This window comes from Mustela nigripes, chromosome 14 (assembly GCF_022355385.1).
Source record: "Mustela nigripes isolate SB6536 chromosome 14, MUSNIG.SB6536, whole genome shotgun sequence".
NCBI lineage: Eukaryota > Metazoa > Chordata > Mammalia > Carnivora > Mustelidae > Mustela > Mustela nigripes.
This window is the reverse complement of record NC_081570.1, coordinates 19,931,531-19,953,023: the sequence shown is the minus strand read 5'-3', so window position 1 is coordinate 19,953,023 and position 21,493 is coordinate 19,931,531. Positions and strand designations below refer to the sequence as shown.

At 49.9% G+C, this 21,493-nt stretch overlaps 1 protein-coding gene across 1 annotated transcript; it reads right to left on the bottom strand.

The window, feature by feature from the left end:
• Positions 1-256: 256 nt before the first annotated feature.
• On the bottom strand, positions 257-12,116 carry TMEM222 (transmembrane protein 222). Its single transcript, XM_059376800.1, has 6 exons — positions 11,872-12,116; positions 5,615-5,699; positions 4,380-4,411; positions 2,744-2,840; positions 2,529-2,659; positions 257-1,353 (listed from the first exon to the last, which is right to left on the bottom strand). Exons 1-6 carry the CDS (start codon positions 12,063-12,065, stop codon positions 1,266-1,268), a joined length of 627 nt encoding a protein of 208 aa, XP_059232783.1. The 5' UTR covers positions 12,066-12,116; the 3' UTR covers positions 257-1,265.
• Positions 12,117-21,493: the final 9,377 nt, after the last annotated feature.

Sequence of the window (21,493 nt, the reverse complement as noted above, 5' to 3'; positions counted from 1 at the left end):
GTGCTCTGCCAGTTCTTCCCAACAAGCAGTGTGGGAGGGTTTCATACTCACTTGCCTTGAGAAGGCTCTGGGAGAGTGGATCTGGAAGGGTGGGGAGTTCCCACAGCCTGGGCCCGGGACAGGAGGTACCTGAGGGAAGCGGACATCCCCGTAAGCTCTGCCTGAGGTAGGCACTGGACGAGGACTCAACCATGGCTTTGCCAGTCAGGGCCCCCACCAGGGAGAAAACAAGGACAAGACACCTTCTGGAGTCAAACTCTTTATTACCCTGCCCAGAGAGCCCCGCGCAAGGAATCCTCGGAGCAGGGGTGAGGGGCCGCACATGCCCTTTCCACAACTTGAAGTTAAGGGGAACTGTGGCAGGTGGGAGGAAACAGCTCCCCTCCCGCTCCCTGAGGGCACTGGCTGCCCTGATGGCTGGCCCCCAGCATCCCGGACCCATGGGGCCATCACCAGTGCGCCTGTGCAAGGCCCATGCCTGGGGCTGAAGCCAAGCTCCGTTTACATTGCTCTGGTCTACAGCGGGTCACTCAGGGCATGTCAGCATCACTCATCTCCCTGGGCTGGCTGGGGGAGCCCCGACCCCCAACTGCAGGGGGAGATGGACTCACGTGCTGCGAAGCCCAGGGAGAAGAGGAAGCAGGGTCTGCAGGGGCTGGAGGACACCAGGAGATGGGGCACGAACTGCCCCTAGTGCAGCTTCTGGTAGACATCTGACTGGGGGCCACCCAGTCCTGTTAGACCATTCTAGAGACTAGTGGTGAAGGTCCCAGGGCAGCTTAGCTTATGGAAACTTCTCAGTGTACTCCACCCACCCTGGGACCAGAGCCCTGGCAGGCGGCTGCGCTCCAAATCCAGCTCTGGCCCCTGTGCGGCCTTGTCCGGTGGTCCAAACATGCTCCCCTTCCCCACCGGGCACTGGGCTGAGGCAGAGGGAGCCCAGTGGGCAGTGGCAGGAGTAGCTCTACAGAGGCAAGCTAAGGCCTTTCCAACAGGTGACCAAAGAGGGTACCTCAAGGGCGGGGGTCACAAGTCTGGGAAGGAGGGGACAGGGAGCTTCTCAGTGACCAGTGAGACACAACAAGAAAACACCCCCCGCCCCATGTTCCTCTTCAGCCATCGTTCAGTCCATCTGGCCCAGACCACTGGGTCAAAACGAGCAAACCCATCCCTGCCTTTTGGGGTGAGAAGAAAAAATCTGGAACCAAAAGGGGTGGCGACTGCCTCCTCAGGAACCTGGTGGGCTCAGGGCCAGGAGGCAGCCATCACCGAAGGTTGAAGACGAGGCTGACAGTTAGGATGATGCCCAGGAGGAGGACGAATGGCAGCCAGGTCTTCACGAAGGCCCCCACGCTGACAGAGAGGAGAGACGGGAGTCCGAATGGGAAGGGGCCGAGGAATGGGATGTGTTTCATGGAGCCCTGTCCGCCCACCGGCCCAGATGGGGCTGCTGCTCCTAAGGAAGCTCCTGGAACCACTCCCTCACCCCCAGACTTGGTCAGTCAAGGGAACAGGCCCAGCCTGGCTCGACACCGACGATGCAGAGTCACCAGTTACTGTCCCGGGCAGGGGCTGTTCCAGGTTTCTGGCAGACATCTGACACCACACTGGGCCAGCACGAGAGACGCACCCACCCCTCTCTGGGCCTCACCGCTCCCTCCACAATGAGCTCTTTCTGGGGAGGTCTTGAGTCTCAGTGTGGAAGCCCTCTAATGAGGCCCTCTGGGAAGCAAGGGGTGGGAGGAGTCAGCACAGTGCTGTGGCTGGAGTGGAGGGGCTGGGAGTCAGGGCTCTGCCTCAATGTCTGGGTGACTGCGGTTACAGTCTTCTCTGGGGACTGCTAAAGGACTTTCGGAATTAAAAAAAAAAAAAAAAAAAAGACCCCTAAGAGTCTCTTTTTCAGAAGCTCTTAATGATGCATGTGGCTAGCGGGAGGGCTGGAGAGGTGGCCGGGGAGGGGGGGACCAGGCCCATGCTGGTGCCAAGGTGGGTGCATCAGTCAAGCTCTCTGAGTCCGCTTACCTGAAAACTGGAATAATGCCTTTGACCTTACAGGTTGAGGCTGTGGTTTCAAAGGTCCTCCCTGGCCACCACGGAGGCCACCTGTCCAGAACCCTGCCTCTGATGAGGAAGAGTAGGAAGGGAATCCCATGGGCGGAGCACACACAGTTACCAGCCCTTCCTGCGAGGGTCTCCATGTTTGCCTGACCTGTGCACCGGGCTCTGAGGGCTCACAGCCTCTCCGAGGGGCCACAACCATCAGCTCCATTTTGCCAAGGGCAGCTGCAGCTTAGAGAGGCCAAGGCAGGTGGCTGAGATCACATGGGTCTGGGGTTGGACCCAGGTGGAGCTGGATTTCAGCACAGTCACCTTCCTTTCCACCAGGAACTCAGCTAATTACTCTAGAACCTTCATGGCTCCAACCAGCATCTGCTTTGGCCCTGTTGGCTGCAGAATTCCACAAAGGGCCCTGACGGGGTCCTCGGGAGACCACGGCCCCAGGGATGAGCAGTGGCTGGACGGCTTACCTGACGTACTTCCCGTACAGCAGGCAGAAGAAGCAGAGCGTCACCATGTTCCAGTTGGTGCTGTTGTTATAGCGCATCAGGTTCAAGGCCAACGCCACATGTGAGTGGCAGTTGTCACAGCAGAGACTGTGCTAGAGACGTGGGAAGGGCTGGGTCAGGCTGGACGGTGGGGGACCTTCCACCCCGGGTCCTGCTATGGCGAGTGGCCCACCTACCATGCGGTGCTTGTACTCCTCGGAGGCGTCGTGCACAGCTGTGTCCCACGCATTGGGCCCGCTAGCGTACACCTGAGCAGGATCCAGCTTCCAGTACCTGGGAGGAGAGAGGGGGTCCTGAGCACTGGCTCTCCTCTCTTACCATCACTCAGCCTCTCAAATGTTCCAGACACCTGCTCTGTGCAGGGTCCAGAGAAGGGGCGGAGGCTGCAGGGGTGAGAAAAGCCCAGGGCAAGAGGCACACAGTGGGCACCTGTCACACAGTGCCATGTGGATGCTGGGGAAGGCGGGGACTAACTCATTTGGGGGGTTGTGAGAGGCTTCTGGGGTGACATCTCCATCTCGTGTGAAGGAACAGTGGTTACCTGTGCCCAGCAGAGGGCGGAGCACACACAGAGGGAGTCACAGACTTATGCAGTTCATACGGGAGCAGGGTGGGAGGGGTGGTTAAGAGTGGGCACTGCTGGAGGAGTCAGAGGGAGGAAGATGCAGGCCGGGCCACGTGCTGGGGGACTTGAATGTCACCCAGAGTTTATCCATAGCACAAGTTCTCTGCCCCCGCTCCCACATGGGAGACTGGGGAGCAGGAGAAGAGCCCATTCAGCTAAAAGCTCACTGATCTCCAGCTAGATGCGAGCAGCTGTGCTAACAACGGAGTGCCCAGCGGGGCTCCAGAAGGGAATGCGGGGAGGACAGGGCGCCCTCTGGCTGCTCTGTGGGGAACGGCTTGGATATGGGGCTGCACAGGGGTTACTGCCTGGAAATGGGTGCCCAGAAAATGGACCCGGAAAAGCAGCCTGGCACAGACATCCAGCCCAGAGGTCAACGGCCAACATCTCCGCCTGCCTGTGGAAGTCAGCAGGGGGCGGGGAACCAGTGCAGGCTGTTTTGCTGTGCGGGTACCACCTCCTCCCTGGGGCCTGACTTGGCTGGGGCAGCCTCAGACCACAGGGGCTGTTCTCAGCATACCAATGACTAAGACCTTGTCACCAGGCCCACAGCTGAGTGGGCCCCCAAGACAGAAGAAATAAAAGGGTGCCTGGCTGGCTCAGTTAACGGAGCATGAGACTTTTGATCTTGGGGGTTGTGAGTTCAAGCCCCATACTGGGTATAGAGATTACTTAAAAAAAAAAAAAAAAAAAGAAAGAAAACAGAAGGAAGGGAGAGAGAGAGGGAGGGAGACAGACCAAAGATTCCAAATACCCAAACACAGCAATAGCTCCCAGAGGGTCTGACTACTTTCATTCTAACCAAAACTTTCCAGCTGAGTTCCAAGCAGTGCCTCCTTTACATCTTAAATGGCTTGTTCACTCCCAAGGGGCAGAAAAATCTAGATTTTGGAATGAGACATCTAGGTGTGAGTCTCAGCTCTGCCACTTCCTGTGTGATCATGACCAGCCCTTTCTCCTTCCTTATCCTTCCAAAGGAGCTGCAAACAACCTCGCAGAGCTGAGGCAAAGTCTAGATGGTCTGTGGGTAAAAAGGCAGCCAGGACTGGGGCAGATGCTCAGCATGGGTGCTATGCTCTGGTGCACCCTGGCTCTCCCGGCCTTCATCCCATCCTCAGGGTGCTGATTCCCGCCGCATCCCAGAAGGCCCGGCCCTAGGGCTTGTTACACAGGTGCTCATCACTTACTTGGCAGGCTTCCCGAAGGCCATGTTGTCTTCCTGCAGAAGGACAAGAGCAGAAGTGAGTGGAGAACCTGGTAGACAGATGTGTCCGTGGTGCAAGTGCAGTGACTAAGAAGGTGGTAGGTCAGGGGGGCAGAAGCGGAGTCTGGGCCCTACTTGGGCTGGCACAGCATCTAAAGGGCCAGCAGCAGCTTTTCTGGGAGAAGGCCACATCACAGCAGGAGTGCCCAGAGTGCTGCATCCAGAAACCAAAGACTGGAGTGCCAGCCATGACAGCCCCTCTGTGTGGCTCCCGGGTACTTCTCTCACCCTCTCTGGTCCTCATTTGCTCCAAGTTCTCTGGCCAATCTCTGAGTGATCACAGGGAGGCAGTTTCCTTTGTGGTACAAATGACAACACCCTCTGACCTCCTGACCTGACAACAGGGCCCACATGGGGCTCCTGTGTCTGGCAGCCTGACTGCATCATTCAGAGGAGGCCTGGTGGTTGAGGAGGGGGCTTGAGAGGCTTCCAATGACAGACATGTTTCACTAAGCCCTGGACCTCCTACATAAGGAGTCAGGGCAGATTCTGGGTTCAGAATCAGGAAGACCCAGCTGACAGAGCAGGTCAAAGAGAAACTACCATAAAATATACAAAAGACCTCTGTCATGACATCTATTTATATAAACAAGCTGGTACCATCATGGCTCCTCATTCCAGCCTCTCACGGAGACGAAGCCACACCCCGGCAATGGGCAGCGCACTGCCTGCTCGTCTGGAGCTGACCCCCTGCCCCCACCTCAGGCACATCCCCAGGAAACAGACCTAAGAATATAACTGGTTTGTTCTAGAAGCCCCACCCCATCTTCTCCATGGCCACACCCAGGGAACCACATCAGCCTCCCCTGTGTCCCCACCTTGCGACTCCCACCTTCTGAAGGTCCAGATGTGGTTCCTGGATGGTCTGACTCTCCACTCTTGCCTCTAATCCCTACCCATGTCTTGGTACCCCAGGGGTGGGCTAAGGACTGGGTCAGTTACTTAAGAATCCTTCTGGCCACACTGCCCTCCTGGCCTGTCCTGGAGGTAAGAGAAGGGGGAAAGGGGTCAGACACTGGTGAAGAGCAGAGGGCCAGGGCCAGGACTGTCTGGTATTTGCATTCTCCTGGGGAGACTGGAAAGCTGCCTCAGGCCAGCCAGGCCAGCCTCCCACTGAAGCCTCAGAACCCACCAGAGCGGGGCAGAATGGGAACTCACCGAGACAAAGTAGGGGCCAGCAAAGTCCCGAATGACTCCCGTGGATGTGCAGATGCCCATGTGGCCGATGATGGGGAAAAACCACCTGTGAAAAAAAGGACAGAGAAGGGGCAAAACTTAGGGGGTCTTCGACTGGTTAGGCAGACGCTGGGGACACTCCACCCAGTGTGAGACTATGTGAATATACCGTTGTGCAGTGAGTGCCAACTAGGGTGGCCGGGGAGGGCTGCGGAGGCACAGACAAGGGGCGAGGGCAAATGAATAGCACAATGGAACACCACTGCACCCCACAGAATGGCGACCCTCAAAGGATGGTGTGTGGCGAGGGTGGGGTGTGGAGAGGATGGGGGGCAATGGCAGTTGTTTCTACTGCCTTCAAAACCGGCAATTACTCTATGCCTCAGCAAACCCACCTCAGAGTGTACGCCCAGCAGAAACAAATGCTTATGTCCACCAATGCCAAGAAAATCCATAGCACCTCTGTTCAACATCACTGGAAACATTTGTCACTGAACCGCACACTTAAAATGTATGCACTTCACTGTATATACAATACATCCCAATAAAGATGAATTTTCCTCCAACTGTTTATCTCAATTCCAGCTAGGTAACACACCGAGCAATACGAGTTTCGGGTGCAGGATTCAGTGATTCATCACTCACGTGCACCAGCTGGTATCATCACAACTGCCCCGCTTAGTACCTGGCACCTGTTCAACCCACCCCCCAATAAAGTTGATTTTAAAAATAACTCGAAATAATCCATATGTCCAACAAGAGTAAAATGAGTAAGTAAATTAGGTAGAGTCATGAAATGAAATAATATGTAACAATGAACAAAGAACACACTTTGGCTACATACAACACATGTTCTCTCAGACATTAGGCAGTGAAAGAACCTTCCACAAAAGTTCATGCATAAAACTCCGCTTATATGAACTACAAGAAGAGGTAAAACTAACCTATGGTGCTCAAGGGCAAAAGAGGGGTGATTTTTTGGGCAGAATTAATTGGTACAAGGGAGTCTTTAGGGTAGTGGAAATGTTATCTTCACCTGGGTGACATGAATAAATATATATATACATATATATATATATGCAAAAATTCACTGAGCCATATACTTAAGATTTGTCCACTTTGCAGTGTATCTCAGCAAAAAAGTTAAAAAATAGGGGTGCCTGGATGGCTCAGTGGTTTAAAGCCTCTGCCTTCTGCTCAGGTCATGATCTCAGGGTCTTGGGATGGAGCCTGGCGTCGGGCTCTCTGCTCAGCGGAGAGCCTCTTCTCCCCCTACCCCCATCTGCCTCTTAAAAAAAAAAAGGGGGTTAAAAAATTAAAAAGTGATGGGACGCCTGGGTGGCTCAGTTGGTTAAGCAGCTGCCTTCGGCTCAGGTCATGATCCCAGCGTCCTGGGATCGAGTCCCACATCAGGCTCCTTCCTTGGTGGGGAGCCTGCTTCTCCCTCTGCCTGCCATTCTGTCTGCCTGTGCTCGCTCTCTCCCCTCTTTCTCTGATAAGTAAATAAAATCTTTAAAAAAAAAAAATTAAAAAGTGGGGCGGAGGCATTTAAACCAATCTGTGGGGGTGCCTAGGTGGCTCAGTCCTGGGATGGAGTCCTGCGCCGGGCTCCTTGCTCAGTGGAGAGTCTGCTTCTCCTTCTCCCTCTGCCTGCTGCTCCCCCTGCTTGTGCTGTCACTCTCTCTCTCTGTGTCAAATAAATAAATAAATAAAATCTTAAGGAAAGACAACAACACCAAAACACCAATCTGGGTGTGGGCGGGGAGGGTTTCAGGGACAGCTGCTTGGAGGAAACGAGGAGGTTAACAGTAGGTGGAAGGACAGCGATGAGGACGGAGCACGGTGCAGCCCACGAACTTCAAGTCCAGATTTTTTAAAAAACCCAAATCTTGGGGCGCCTGGGTGGCTCAGTGGGTTAAGTCGCTGCCTTCGGCTCAGGTCATGATCTCAGGGTCCTGGGATCGAGTCCCGCATCAGGCTCTCTGCTCAGCAGGGAGCCTGCTTCCCTCTCTCTCTCTCTGCCTGCCTCTCCGTCTACTTGTGATCTCTCTCTGTCAAATAAATAAATAAAATCTTTAAAAAAAACCCAAAAAACCCCCCAAAATCTCAGTTGGGCCCCAATATGCAAAATATATAGAAGCCCCTGATCTGTCTGTAGCATGGGAACCAGGGCGCTACAGGGCCTCGGTGCTGAACAGACTGGTCCAGTTTAAGGACTCCCAGGGGGAAAATATGACTCATTCCAGGGCCAGTGGCCAGCACTGGTTTCAAAGCTGCACCCTGCTTGGGAAGGGGAGGCAAAACCTGGAGGTGTAGCGCAAGGAAGCGATTATTAAGGGCTGGAGCAGTCAGTAAAAGCCAGAACTCTGCTTGTGTTTGGAGAAGGTGAGGGGACAAGAGTGGAGGGAAGCGGGTGGCCAGTTCAGAGGCTATTCTGGAATACTGGCAAGAGATGATGGTGATCCCGACTAGAGCACTGGTGGTAAGGTAGTAAGAAGCAGATGGATTCAAAAGATCCTTAAAAGGAACATTGGGCAGTTTTATGACTGATGGGACAGAGGCCTTCCTAGGTCTGCTGCCTGGCGGAATCTGAAAGGATAGTGGGGTCAGAACGGTCTCTTGAGAATGTAATTCAGGTTCCATCAATCCCTTGCTCCACACTCATTAATGGCTTCCTGTTACACTTAAAACTCCTTCCAACAGTTTGGCTTATCCCTTGAAATCACCTCAACCCTCTTTCTAGCGACATTGCCTGCTTCTGATTCCCCAAACACACATCTTCCCACCTCAGTGATCTTTTTCATTTGCCTTCATCTGGAACACTCTTCCTCTAGAGCTTCACACAGCTGGCTGCTCTTTGTCATTTAGGCCTCAGCTTTAACTGTCCACTTGGGAGGTCTTCCCTGACCATGCCTTCAAGAGTAGCCACACAATGGGGCACCTGGGTGGCTCAGTGGGTTAAGCCTCTGCTTTAGGCTCAGGTCATGATCTCAGGGTCCTGGGATCAAGCCCCACATCAGGCTCTCTGCTCAGCAGGGAGCCTGCTTAACTCTTTCTGCCTGCCTTTCTGCCTACTTGTGATCTCTCTCTCTCTGTGTCAAATATGTAAATAAGTAAAATCTTAAAAAAAAGAAGAGTAGCCACACATCACCCCAGGAACCCCAGATCTCATTACTCTGCTTTAATATCTTCATAGTATCAACTACTATCTGGAACTAATCTTGTTAACTTCTATGGTTGTGGTCTTTCCCACTAGGACGTACACTCCAAGACAGCATGGATTTTCTTATTTATTATAGTCCCCAGAGCAGTGCCTAGCATGCAGTTGGAGGTATGAATTCACCGACTGATAAATGATGAATGAATGAATGTCCTGAATTTAAGAGTGGAGTCAGGCTCTGAAGTTGGAGCTGGGCTGAGTCTTGACTTTGTTTTGGGGCAAGTTACTCATTCCCAACTTTGTCAGTGAGAGGAGGTGGATAGTAATAATGACCTCAGTGCGGGGGCTACTGTGAAGATTAAACAGGCTCTGCTTGCAAAGTGCCCAACACACTTCCTTGCATTTGGTAGTTGCTCAGTATTGTTACCATGAGCTGTTCCATAAACCCTTGCTATCTCATTGGCTGGACCGGCACAGAATAAATTGCTAAAGAGCTACAGTGGCCACAGAATGGGCACCAGAATTATGGGAAAGTAGCTCCTCTGGCTTCTCAGACCCTGATCTCAGAACAACCCCTCCCACCCTTTGCCTCTGCCCCAGTTCCTTTCATCTGGTTGGGGAGAAGGTCTGGGTTTGACCAGTAACCCACATACCACAGCTATGCCGGAAATCTTTTAAGTCCAGAGACAACAGCAGAGCCATGAGCCTATGGAGGCCACAGAGAAGAAACTCTCCAAGTATCAGTCAGTCTGGAAATCCCATGAAGGCAAGCTCCAAAGCTGCTTTGTGGACTGCTGTCTATTCAGACCAAGTACATAACAGACCTTCAATAACTGTTCATGGAACGAAGGAACGGCAGGAGGGAAGGAGTTACTGACCCTGGAGAGTGCTACCTGGTAAGGCAGACTATCTCAGTGGAAAGAGTCCCACGTAGGCTTCTAAGCCTTTATTTCCTCATCTACAAAATGGGGATGACAGTATCTATTTTCATTAGGTTGACGTAAGGATCAAGGACCAAATGAGATGATGAATATAAGATGTTTAGAGTATGTATCCAATCCTAGCTGCTTTTGCTAGCAGCAGGAGCTATTATCTGGCTTTTCATGCAGAATTACCTACACCTCTGAGGGGGTGGACAGAGTTTTGGTTTCAGTTGCCTCCTCTCTGCTCCCCTTTCCAAAGACAGAGGACAGTTCCTTGTGCCACATCTATTCCCAGCTCTGCACCCTAGGTCAGCAATCATCACGATGCACTACGATGGTTCGTTCATCTGTCTTCCCTTCCTGCTGCAGGTTCCACAGAGGGGCTATGGCTTATTTATCTATTGAACACATGCACATAGATGCAAACAGAAATGGGGTGCGAGCTGCTCCTGGCCCAGGTGACTAGGGATTATGGTGCCCCCATTTCATATTGCTATCAGCTCTCTGAAGAGCAGAGGACTCTATGAATGTTTTTCTGACAACAGGGAAAAACCAGAGATCTTAAAGAAAGAAGACATGTTTCTAGTAAAACCAGTATATTCCCTGACTAACCCTTCCAGTTATTCTCATGTAAACATTTTATTTTCTTCGCAGCACTAATCACTATCAGAAGTTCTCTTCCTAGCTTGTTTACCGTCTATCTCCTTTCACCAGGATTTAAATTCCATGACAGGGGTGCCTAGGTGGCTTAGGGGGTTAAGGCCTCTGCCTTCAGCTCAGGTCATGATCCCAGGGTCCCAGGATCAAGCCCCACATTGGGCTCTCTGCTCAGCGGGGAGCCTGTTTCCTCCCTCGCCCCCGCCTGCTCTCTGCCTACCTGTGATCTCTGTCAAATAAATAACATCTTAAAATAAATAAATAAATAAACTCCATGACAGTGAGGATCCTATCTGTTTCATCTGTGACTTTATATTGTTATCACTTAAAGCTACTCTGGGCACAAAGGAGTCATTCAGCAAATGTGTTACAAGAACACTGAATGAATGAATGAATGAACACACTTTCTTAAAATTTTTATTTTTTAAAGGAATCAGACTTGGATGCTTTTAAATGAATGCATAAGCATTTAAAACCACAAACAAGTGAAGTATTTTAACATAATACAAAAATTAAGGTCATTTTTGTATCATCAACATATAAGGCCAAAAAATGGTCCCTTCTCCACAACACTTGGCTGCTTATGATACAGGGAATAAATCTGTCTCATCAGGTGAGGGGAGAGAGTCAAAAGAGAGCATGTTACGGAGTCTGAAGACTGAGTTTGGGATGCCTTTGCTCAATGGCTTGTGAAGCTGACCAAGACCTTTAATGGTACAGAGGAAGCTCAGTTTCATCATCTCAGAAATCCCTACCTTAGAAAATGACTGTGAAAGAGCCTGGCCAATTGTCCAGCACTGTGAAGGCTGTTTTTATCAGTTGTCAAGGCTGAAGTAGGAGAGCAAACCAGCTCCCCTGACCCAGGAGCTCCTCCTCCTTAAAAGGCGGCCACACTACAGGAGCACCTGCTCTCTCTCCTGACAAAGGACGAGGCCATGGAAGGAACACTGCTTTGGGAGGTAGATACCCTGGGACCTAAATTCGCTTTGCAACTGAAATAGTGTGTGATCTCCAACCTCATCACCTACGAGACAAACGGCTGGACTCCCAGATGTCTGGGGGCTTTTTCAATGTTGACATCTCAGGAGTCAGTGTGGTCTCAGCCACACTCCCACTCCCGCCTCTGGACTCAGTCTAGCCTATAGGAAGTGATCAGCAAGCTTTCGCTCAATGAATGAAGCACTCAATGAAGATGTTTCCTCAGACCGGGTGAGGGGCCCCTCTTCTGCACGCCCACAGGTTCTGCGCTTCCCAGCCACAGAACCTTTCCCGCCGGTCTACGACTGCCCTGCTCCCTCACTAGGCCAGGTGTAACGAGGGCGAGGAGGGTGTCCTATCCGTTAGCAGAAATTGGCACCGCGTAGATGGCGGGGTTCTGGTGACTGGGCGAGGGGTGCGGGCCGGACTCGAGGGAAGGGCTTGCAGCACGTCGAAACCGGAGGCTGGCCCGGGGCCGCCCGACTCTCCCCGTCCCTGGGCGGAAGCCGGGGGAGACTCACGTGAGCACCGGGATGGGCGTCCACACCACGCAGTAGGGAAAACGGCTCCGGTCCACGTCCATGGTGCTGCCGCCCGAGCCGCTGAAAGGCTTCTTGTCCGTCTCGGCCGCCGTCGGCACCTCCACTTCCGCCATCCCGGGCGGGGGTGGCGGCGGCGGCAACAGGAGCGGCGAACTCCCTTCCGCTTCCGCCATGCTGCGCGCGCCCCGCTCCGGCCGGCCCCTGCTCTAGCGCCGCTCGCCTGGTGGCGTCACTTCCCGGAGGTGGGGTCCGCTGGTTTCGCCTTCCCCCCGGGAATTGGGGCCGCATCCCTCTGGGCCCGGCCCGCCTGGCCCCCTGCCTCGGCGCCCCTTGGCCCCGCGTGTTTGCGCCCGCGCTGCAGCGCTGAGGAGGGGATGCCTTCAGGCGGCGCGCAGTCTAGCGCGAGAGACCGACCGACAACTTCGTAATTCAGTACGCTGAGGCCTCCCAAGAGGTGGGGTACAGCCGCTGTTTATTGAGCGCTTCCTAGGTGCCAAGCACTTGACATACACTGTTTTTAATCCCCATAGACTGGTTCGACATGCGAATTTAGGTATTTCCCCTAGGTTACATGTGAGAAACTGAGGCCCAAGAGGTGAGGTGAGTGGCCAAGACTCAAACCCAAGTCTGCGTCCCTTGTCCTTTCCATTCTGTGGGCTCTCATGAGGCAGTGGCAGCGGAGAGAGGAAGGTCAGGCTAAAATGCTGTGTGGTGTGCGTGTACGCAGGGGAGGCTTGCCGGGAGGTATTTGAGCTGTCTCGATGTTTGCCAGGTGGCACGGGGGTGGGGGTGCAGGGATGCGTGCAGCCGTGCAAAGAGGCTTTGCAGAGCGCAGTGTGCAGGAGTGTGAATATCACCTTGGTTGGAATAAATCTCAAACCTTAGATGTGCTCCGATCCCTTCATGGAGCAAATGGAGAAACTGAGGCTCGGGGAAGTTCATTAATTGTCCGAGATGACACACAACCAGTATAAAGCAGGCAGGCTTAAATCTTGGATTCTTTGGGTTTTTTAAAGGATGCCAAGATAGCCAAAGAAAATGGAATCTGTTGGGATGGGAAGGGAAAATACGGGGACAAGAAGGAAGGTAGCAGCTAAAAATTGGGCTGGGAGGAGGTAGGGACAAATCAGAAAAATGGGCGCAATGCCTTTTTAGGAACGTCTTTTTCTTCCATTGAATTACCCTTCCTCCCATAGAAACCCTGCTCTCCTGTTTGTAGCACTTAATATTTTAATGCATTTTGGGGGGTATGTCTGTTATGAAATCTAAGTTCCTTGACTTCAGTAGCTATCGTATAGCTCCTAGTACAGAGCAGATGCCCACTAGATGTTTCTTGATTTAATGATTGAACGGATGTTTTATAAAGGCCTTACAGATATCACAACTGAAAACGATTCTGAGTAGGTTTGTGCCTCTCCTGTGACCCATGTGTCGTGCATTATCTTTGCAGAGCAACACCAGCATCTAGCACAGAGTTTGGCATAGATTAGGTGTGCAGTGTATGTTTGTTGAATGAATAAATTACATTACTTCTTGATTCATCACGATACCTAATCTCTTCCATGTCACAGGCTCTAAGAAAGGTCTTTGCCTTACATATTCCTCCATCATCACTGTCAATCCATAATTCTAGCACAGGGTTGGTGGGTGCCCTTTAGTCATTTATTTTACATATATTGATGAATAAACAACCAAAGTTAAGTCTTTCTTAGGGTCTGCCATAATTTGGTAGTAGTAACACAAGGACCACCTTTATTCTGCCAGCCTTCAGTGGCTTCTCCCTATACTTAGGATAAAACATAAATATCTAATCATAGCTTACAAGACCCTGCATCTTACCTTTTTTCTTGCTTGTTCACTACATTAAGGGCCACAGGCCTTTGTATCAGTTCCTCTCACGTGCCACACTCTTTCATGCCCCCAGGGACTTGGCTTACATTCCTCTTCTGACTGTTCCCCACCCCCTTAAAGTGGCTAACTTCTATTTATCCTTCAAGTCTCAGATTAAATGTGGCTTTCTCCTAGAGTCCTTCCCAATCAAAATCAGAAAGCCCGTTAATCTCCCTTGAGACATCCTCTTCCTTTCCTTCATAGCACATTTGTAGCTCTGCATTCTTGGATTCCCCCACTAGGCTGGAAACTCCTTGAGAGCAGAGACTATCCTTGTCCTGTTTACTTCTGCAAACGTAGTGCCTAGTAGTGTTGAGTATATATCATCTGCTTAGTATTTGCAAAAACGAATGAATGGCATACACTTAAAAGCTGGGTATCATATGTTGGGTACACACAGTCCGAGGGCAGGAACCTAGCTCATCACCTGCTACCTCTTGGTGTCCCAAGCTTTTTAAAGGGGCCCTTGGGTGTTGCTGGGCACAGTGCTCAGGAGTAGTGTCTGATCAGAGATCCTTAGCTCCTCGACCTAGGCAGCTACAGAAGCAGAGGCATGAAGATGGCCAGGTTCCTGGAGAAAGCAGCCAGCTCCTCTGACTTCTCTGGGGCCTCTCCCCCAACCTTCTCCCCCTGCCACCCGTTAGCCTGTCCACACAGCCCCCTCTCATATGCACATATCACCTGGGTTTTCTCACCCAATGTAAAAGCCTCCCTAGCCTGTGCCTTGCCTACTCTGCTGCTGCCACCTCTATCACCCACAGACAGATGGGAAATCTCCATCAAAGACTAACACTTCCTTCCAGGCTCAGAGGATCACAGCAGGGTCCTGGAAGAAGCTCCTCTGACAGCTCAGGAAAGGATTGATAGGACTCATTGCTACCCCTCCCCTCAACACACACACCGACCTAAAATAGGAATGACCATCTGGATCCACTTACAGGGCTGGCTGGGGGAGGGAAGGATAGGAGAGCCGGAACTGTCAAACTGGGAAATCTTCGAGGGCAAGATGCTGCTTGTTTGAAGGGTGAACTCAGGGCACATTCTCTTGGTGGGAGTCAGCCCCCCCCCCCATTGGCCCCATCTCTGAGTCCCCCAGGCTCACACACCTCCTTCCTCAGACTGTCTCACTCCTCATCCTGGCATTCAAGGCCCCCATGGTCTGGCTCTAAACCCCAGCCTACTTTACAAGCCTCATCTCTCACTGTGCCCTTCGGGATTTGCTCGGGGTTAACCTCGCTGGGCTGTTTGCCCTTCAGAAAATGATTCCTGCACTTCATACCTCATGTCTTTGCTCACACTGTTCCTTTAGTGGAATGCCCTTCCCCTAGTCTCCTATACTACTTTCAAGGTTTCTGGCAAATGTTCCCTCTTTGCTCCCAGAGCACGAAGGCTGTGTTTCTACCTATTGAATATTCATGTGTACTTGCATTAGCATTAGCTGTTTACTTGTCTGTCTCCCCTGAGGGACTGTGAACTCCTTGAGAAGGGGTCTGAATGGATCTATTGGTCCCTGTAGCCAAGCACAGCACCCGGAAGATAGGAAGTGCTCAGGGAATGTCACCGTTGCTATTTGTTGATCATAGATGGTCTCCTTAAGGACTCTGGGGAAGAATCACCTCAATCAATAACCCCGGGCAGCAGGGCTGAGCCAGGGGCGGTCATGGGTCACCGCAGCAGGCTGGAGTTGCTGCTGGGCATCATGCAGTGTCTGGAGTGTGGAAGGGCAGAGTCCTCTCTTCAGCCTTTTGTTTCTACTTCAGCCTTTCTGTTTCTACTCCACTCATTACCTTCTCTGGGTCCTGGAGATTGGGATTCTCCCCATTAAGCCCTGAACTATCTTCCAGGATGGCTCCAAACCTTTCCATGGTAGGGAGAGGACCATCTGAGAACAGACACTCTGACCCTTTGGACATTAGAGTTTACAGACACTCTGACCCTTTGGACATTAGAGTTTACAAAATGACTTCCTTCTCTGTTCGGTTTTATAGATGGGCAAACTTGCCCAAGATTATCAAAAGCACAGCTAGGACCAGAACTAAGTCTCCTACTCCTGGTGGGCAGTAAAGCAAGACAGTTACATATGTGAATTCTGGAGTCAGCCAACAAACCCAGTGTTTCCACCTAAGCCCTGTCAGTGGTTGTCCTTTGGAAAGTAACTGAGCCTGTTGCACTCAGTTTCTGCATATCTAAAACGGGAAACCATAATTCACATCTTAGTTCTTGTAAGGTTTATTTGACCAGCTAGACCTGAACAGTTCCTGGCCCCAAATACACACTCAATGTTAGCTACTGTAGCAGTGAAAACCACACAACTATAGAACTCTTACTTAAAAAGCACTTTGATGCACATAATCTCACTGTGATTTGGGGCCTTTTACAATGTAGTGAAATAACCAGAGCAGATATCAAAATACCCATTTTATTGATCGGGAATATGAGCCCAGAAAGGTTCAGGAGCTTTTCTGAGATCTAAGTACCTACTAGACAGAGTTGGGGTTTGGAGCCTTCTTGACCCTGGCTCTCTCTGCTGGTAAGCTGGCTTAGGTCTACTGAAGAGTGATAAGGCTGAGACCAGCCTGAGATTCTGTAAATCACAAAATAGGTGCAAACTATAGCCTCATTAGGACCAGGCTAGTTTATATATGTAAGAAAGAAATGAGAGCAGGAAGCAGAACAAGATAGAATAGAGTAGCGCATGCCTGCCATCATGTCCATCAGAATGCTTTCCTCCCACACCACCCTTGCCTGACACAGAGCCTAGCAAATGGTGGGGAACTCCATGGCAGAAGGTACAGGGGAGGACTCATGATTCCCAGGGAAATTCAATTTACAGGGACCATGCACAATCTGCATTTCTAGCCCACATCTTCCAGATAACGTGGAGGTTCCAGGAGGTCAGGGATTAGTCTGTTGTTTGCACTTTTATTAAGCCAGGGCTTGGTACAGAGGAAGAGCTCAAAAAGTGTCACAACATTTAAATAATAAAATGATTTTTAAACACTTGGACTAGGAATCAGAGATTAGGGATCCAGTCCTGGTTTTGTTTCTGAGGTCCTTGCACAGCCTTCCCTTTTTCCTGCCCCTCTTTGGAACTCCTTCTCTCTCTTTCAAAAACGTGGAGTTTAGGGATAGATCAGTGATCCTCAGCTCTGGCCATACTTAGAATGAATCTGGGATGCTTAAAAATAATGGTTGGATGCCTGGGTCTTACCTCAGATCAATTAAAACAATCTCTGGGGTGGGACAGTTTTAGTTTTTAAAGTATACTGGGTGAGGGGCGCCTGGGTGGCTCAGTTCGACCCTTGATTTTGGCTCAGGTCATGATCTCAGGGTCATGAGATCAAGCTCCATGGTGGGCCCCATACTGAGCACGGATGGGAGGCTGCCTCAGACTCTCTTCCTACCTCCCTTTCTGTGGCACTCCCACCCTCTTGAAAGAAAGAAGAAAAGAATGAATGAATGAATGAATGAATGAATGAATGAAAGAATGAATGAATGAATCCTGGATGATTCGGATAGCACAGCCAGAGTGGAGAACCTCTGAGCTAGATGGTTTCTCATTGCCCTTTACATTCTGCAGCATATTTCAGCATGTGCTGAAGCACAGAGACAGCGGAGCAGGCCTCTAGGGCCACACCTACCCACCACAAACACAGGTGGCCCAATTCTTTTTAGTAGGCTCCCTGCCCAGTGTGGAGCCCAGCATGGTGACAGGGGCTTAAACTCATGGCCCTACGGTTAAGACTCAGATGCTTGCCAACTGAGCCACCCAGGTTCCCCACAGGGAGGCCAATTCTAATGTCTGTTTTGCTTGCCAGGGTTGGCTCAGTCGGTAGAGCCTGCAACTCTTGATCTTGAGGTTGTGAGTTCTAGCCCCGCATTGGCTGGGTGTAGATTTCTTAAAAATAAAAAAATCTAGGGCGCCTGGGTGGCTCAGTCAGTTAAGTGTCTGCCTTTAGCTCAGGTCATGATCCCAGGGTCCTGGGAGTGAGTCCCCCATCAGGCTCCCTGTTCAGTGGGGAGCCTGCTTCTCCCTCTCCCTCTGCTGTTCTGCCTGCTTGTGCTCTCTTGCTCTGTCAAATAAATAAAATCTTTAAAAAATATATATTTTAAAAAACTGTTTTGCTATGCATTCACTGGGTGGGCTTATCTGATCCCACCTCTCTCGTTTTTATCAAAGTTTGGTTTTTTAAAAAATATTTGTCAGAGAAAGAGAGAGAGTGAGCACAAGCAGGGGGTACAGCAGGCAGAGGGAGAAGCAGACTCCTGGCTGAGCAAGAAGCCCAATATGGAACTTGATCCCAGGACCCTAGGATCATGACCTGAGCTGAAGGCAGATGCTTAACCAACTGAGACACCCACGCATCCCTGAACCCGCCTCTCTTATCAGTAAGGCTGGTGAGAGTTTTGGGTGAGTCACACAAGCAGAAACATAATTAAAAATGGAGTACCATGCAACCTTTCTTACTCCAGTTTTGCCTTTTCCACAATGTCATATAGTTGGAATCATACAGCGTGACTTTCAGGCTGGATTTTTTCATAAAGCAATATGCATTTAGGTGTCCCCCATATTTTTGTGGCTTGATAGCTCATTTCTTCTTATCACTGAATAGCAGTGTGTCTGTATCACAACTTATCAGTTCACCCTTTGCAGGACTTCCTGGTTGCTTCAAGTTTGGGGAATTATGAAGCTGCAACAAACATCTGTATGCAGGTTTTTGCACAGATGTAAGTTTTCAACTCATTTGGTTAAATGCTAAGAAGAACGATTGCTGGGTCTTACAGTAAGACTATATTCAGCTTTGTAAGAAACTGCCAAACTGTCTTTTCAAGTGGCTGTACCATTTCTGCATTCTCACCAGCAATGAGAATTCCTGGTGCTCCACATCTCTGTCAGTGTTTGGTAGTGTCAGTTTTTGAAATCCAGCCATCCTAATAGGTATGTAATGAGATTTCACTGTTGATTTAATTTGCAATCCCCTAATAACATAATGCTGAGCATCTTTTTGTATGCTCATTAGTCCCCTGTATATCCTTTTTGGGTGAAGTATCTATTCAGATCTTTTGCCCATTTAAAAATTGGGTTGTCTGTATTCATATTGTTGAATATTTAGAGGTCTTTGTAGATCTTTGTGTATGTTGGGGTATCTTTTATTTTACATTTATATTTATTTTATATTTATATTTATCTGACATGTTTCGCAAATTATTTTCTCAGTCCTTGGTCTGTCTTTTTCATTCTTGTAATGACTTCATGGAGAAGTTTTTAATGAAACCCGATTTATCAATTCGCTCATGGACTGTGCTTTAGATGTTTCTAAAAACTCATCACCAAACCCAAGGTGACCCAGATTTTCTCCTATTTATCTTCTAGACTAGAAGTCTCTTTTACATTTGGGTCTATGATCCCTTTTGAGTTAACATTTGTGAATGGTGTACGGTGTTTATTTTTTTATTTTTATTTTTTAAAAGATTTAAAAAATCTATCTATCTATCTATTTATTTATTTTTAAAAGATTTTATTTATTTATTTGACAGACAGATCACAAGTAGGCAGAGAGGCAGGCAGAAAGAGAGAGAGAGAGAGGAGGAAGCAGGCTTTCTGCGGAGCAGACCGCCCGATGTGGGGCTCGATCCCAGGACACTGGGATTCTGACCTGAGCCGAAGGCAGAGGCTTTAACCCACTGAGCCACCCAGGCGCCCCAGATTTTAAAAATTTATTGGACAGAGATCACAAGTAGACAGAGAGCGGGAAGCAGGCTCCCCGCTGAGTAGAGAGCCTGACGTGGAGCTCTATCCCAGAATCCTGGGATCACAACCCAAGCTGAAGGCAGAGGCCTTAACCCACTGAGCCACCCAGGCGCCCTTGGTGTACAGTGTTTAAATCCAGCACCACTTATTGAAAAGACTGTCCTTTTTTTCATTGAACTGACTTTGCTCCTTTGGCAAGGATCAGCTGACTGTATTTATGTGGATCTACTTTTGGGTTCTCCACTCATTCCATTGATGTTTGTCTAGTCCTTTGCCAGTACCACACTGTCTTTACTATTATAGCTTTAGGATAAATAGTAAAGTTGGGTAATGCCAATCCTCCTCTGTTTTTCTTTGACTTCATTATTGTCGTTAGCTATTCAGGGTCTTTTGCCTCTCTATAAACTTTAGAATCCATTTGCCAATGTTCTCAAAACTAGTTGCTGGGATTTTGATTGGGATTTCACTGAAACTATAGATTAGGTTGGGAAGAAATGACATCTTAAAGGGCTTGATCCCAGGACCCCGGGATCATGACCTGAGCTGAGGGCAGAGGCTTTAATCCACTGAGCCACCCAGGTGCCCTCGCACAGGGGATTTTTAGGGCAAAAACTATTCTGCATGACAGTGTAATGATGGATACATGACATTATGCATTTGTCAAAACCCACAGAACTATAAAGAAAGTGACCTTACGGGCTTTAGTTAATCATGATGTATTAGTATTGGTTCATTAATTGTAGTAAATGCACTACAGTAATGCAAGACGTTAATAATAGGGGAAACTGAGTCAGGGAGAGAGGGGGATATATGGGAGTCTTACTGAATGTAAGCCTTAAAGTGCTCTGAAAGACAGGAGCGCCTGGGTGGCTCAGTGGGTTAAACCTCTGCCTTCAGCTCAGGTCATGATCTCAGAGTCCTGGGATCGAGCCCTGCATCAGGCTTGCTGCTCAGCGGGGAGCCTGCTTCCCCCTCTCTCTCTGCCTGCCTCTCTGCCTACTTGTGATCTCTCTCTCTGTGTCAAATAAGTAAAATCTTTAAAAAAAAAAAAAAAGTGCTCTGAAAGACAAAGTTTACTTACAAAAAGGGTGTGGGGGGGAGTACCAATTCCAAGTGAAAGGGAGCCCCTTGTGAATGAAGTCTTCCAGTGGCTCCTTCTTGCTTCCAGGGTCCAGCCTACAGCCCCTCATCAAGCATGGGGAGCCCTCTGCAGCTGGACTGCCCCTTCAGCCCATGAGCCACTCCTCCCTGAACAGTGCAGCTGAACTGAATCACTTGGGCTCCAGGAGGGAACCAGCGACTTTACACTAGTCTCTTGACCTGGGACACTGCCCCCTCCCTTGCCTGGTCTGCAAATGTCTTGAGTTCTAAAGACTTCATGCTGGGGGTGTCTGGGTGGCTCAGTGTGTTAAGCCTCTGCCTTCAGCTCAGGTCATGATCTCAGGGTCCAGGGACTGAGCCCCGCCTTGGGCTCTCTGCTCAGTGGGGAGCCTGCTTCTCCTTCTCTTTCTGCCTACTTGTGATCTCTCTCTCTGTCAAAAGACTTCATCTTGGACACAAAGAAGTGACAGTGGTCCAAAACACCTGCTTCATAACACCACCTACTGTGCTTCTGTTTCTGTCAGGATCTCCTTCCTGTCTCCTGAATTAAACCGAGAATACCCTAGCATTCCCTGCTGCCTTCCCATCACGCTGTTCTTTCCAAATGTACAAACAGAAGAATGACAAAATTTCAGTAGTGAAGCTATTGTTCCCACAATACTGAATCACAGCCCTGAAACTGTGCATCAACAACCTTGAAAGGCCCCAACAAGTTCATAGAGCACATGGTAGGGGATTTTAAATTTGGGAGACACTCAACATCTGTTGGCTACGGAGAGATCTACTAGTTCAAGGTAGATCACAGTTTCATCATTAGGTTTAGATACATTCCTTTGGTTAGATCATCTTAGAAGCTGG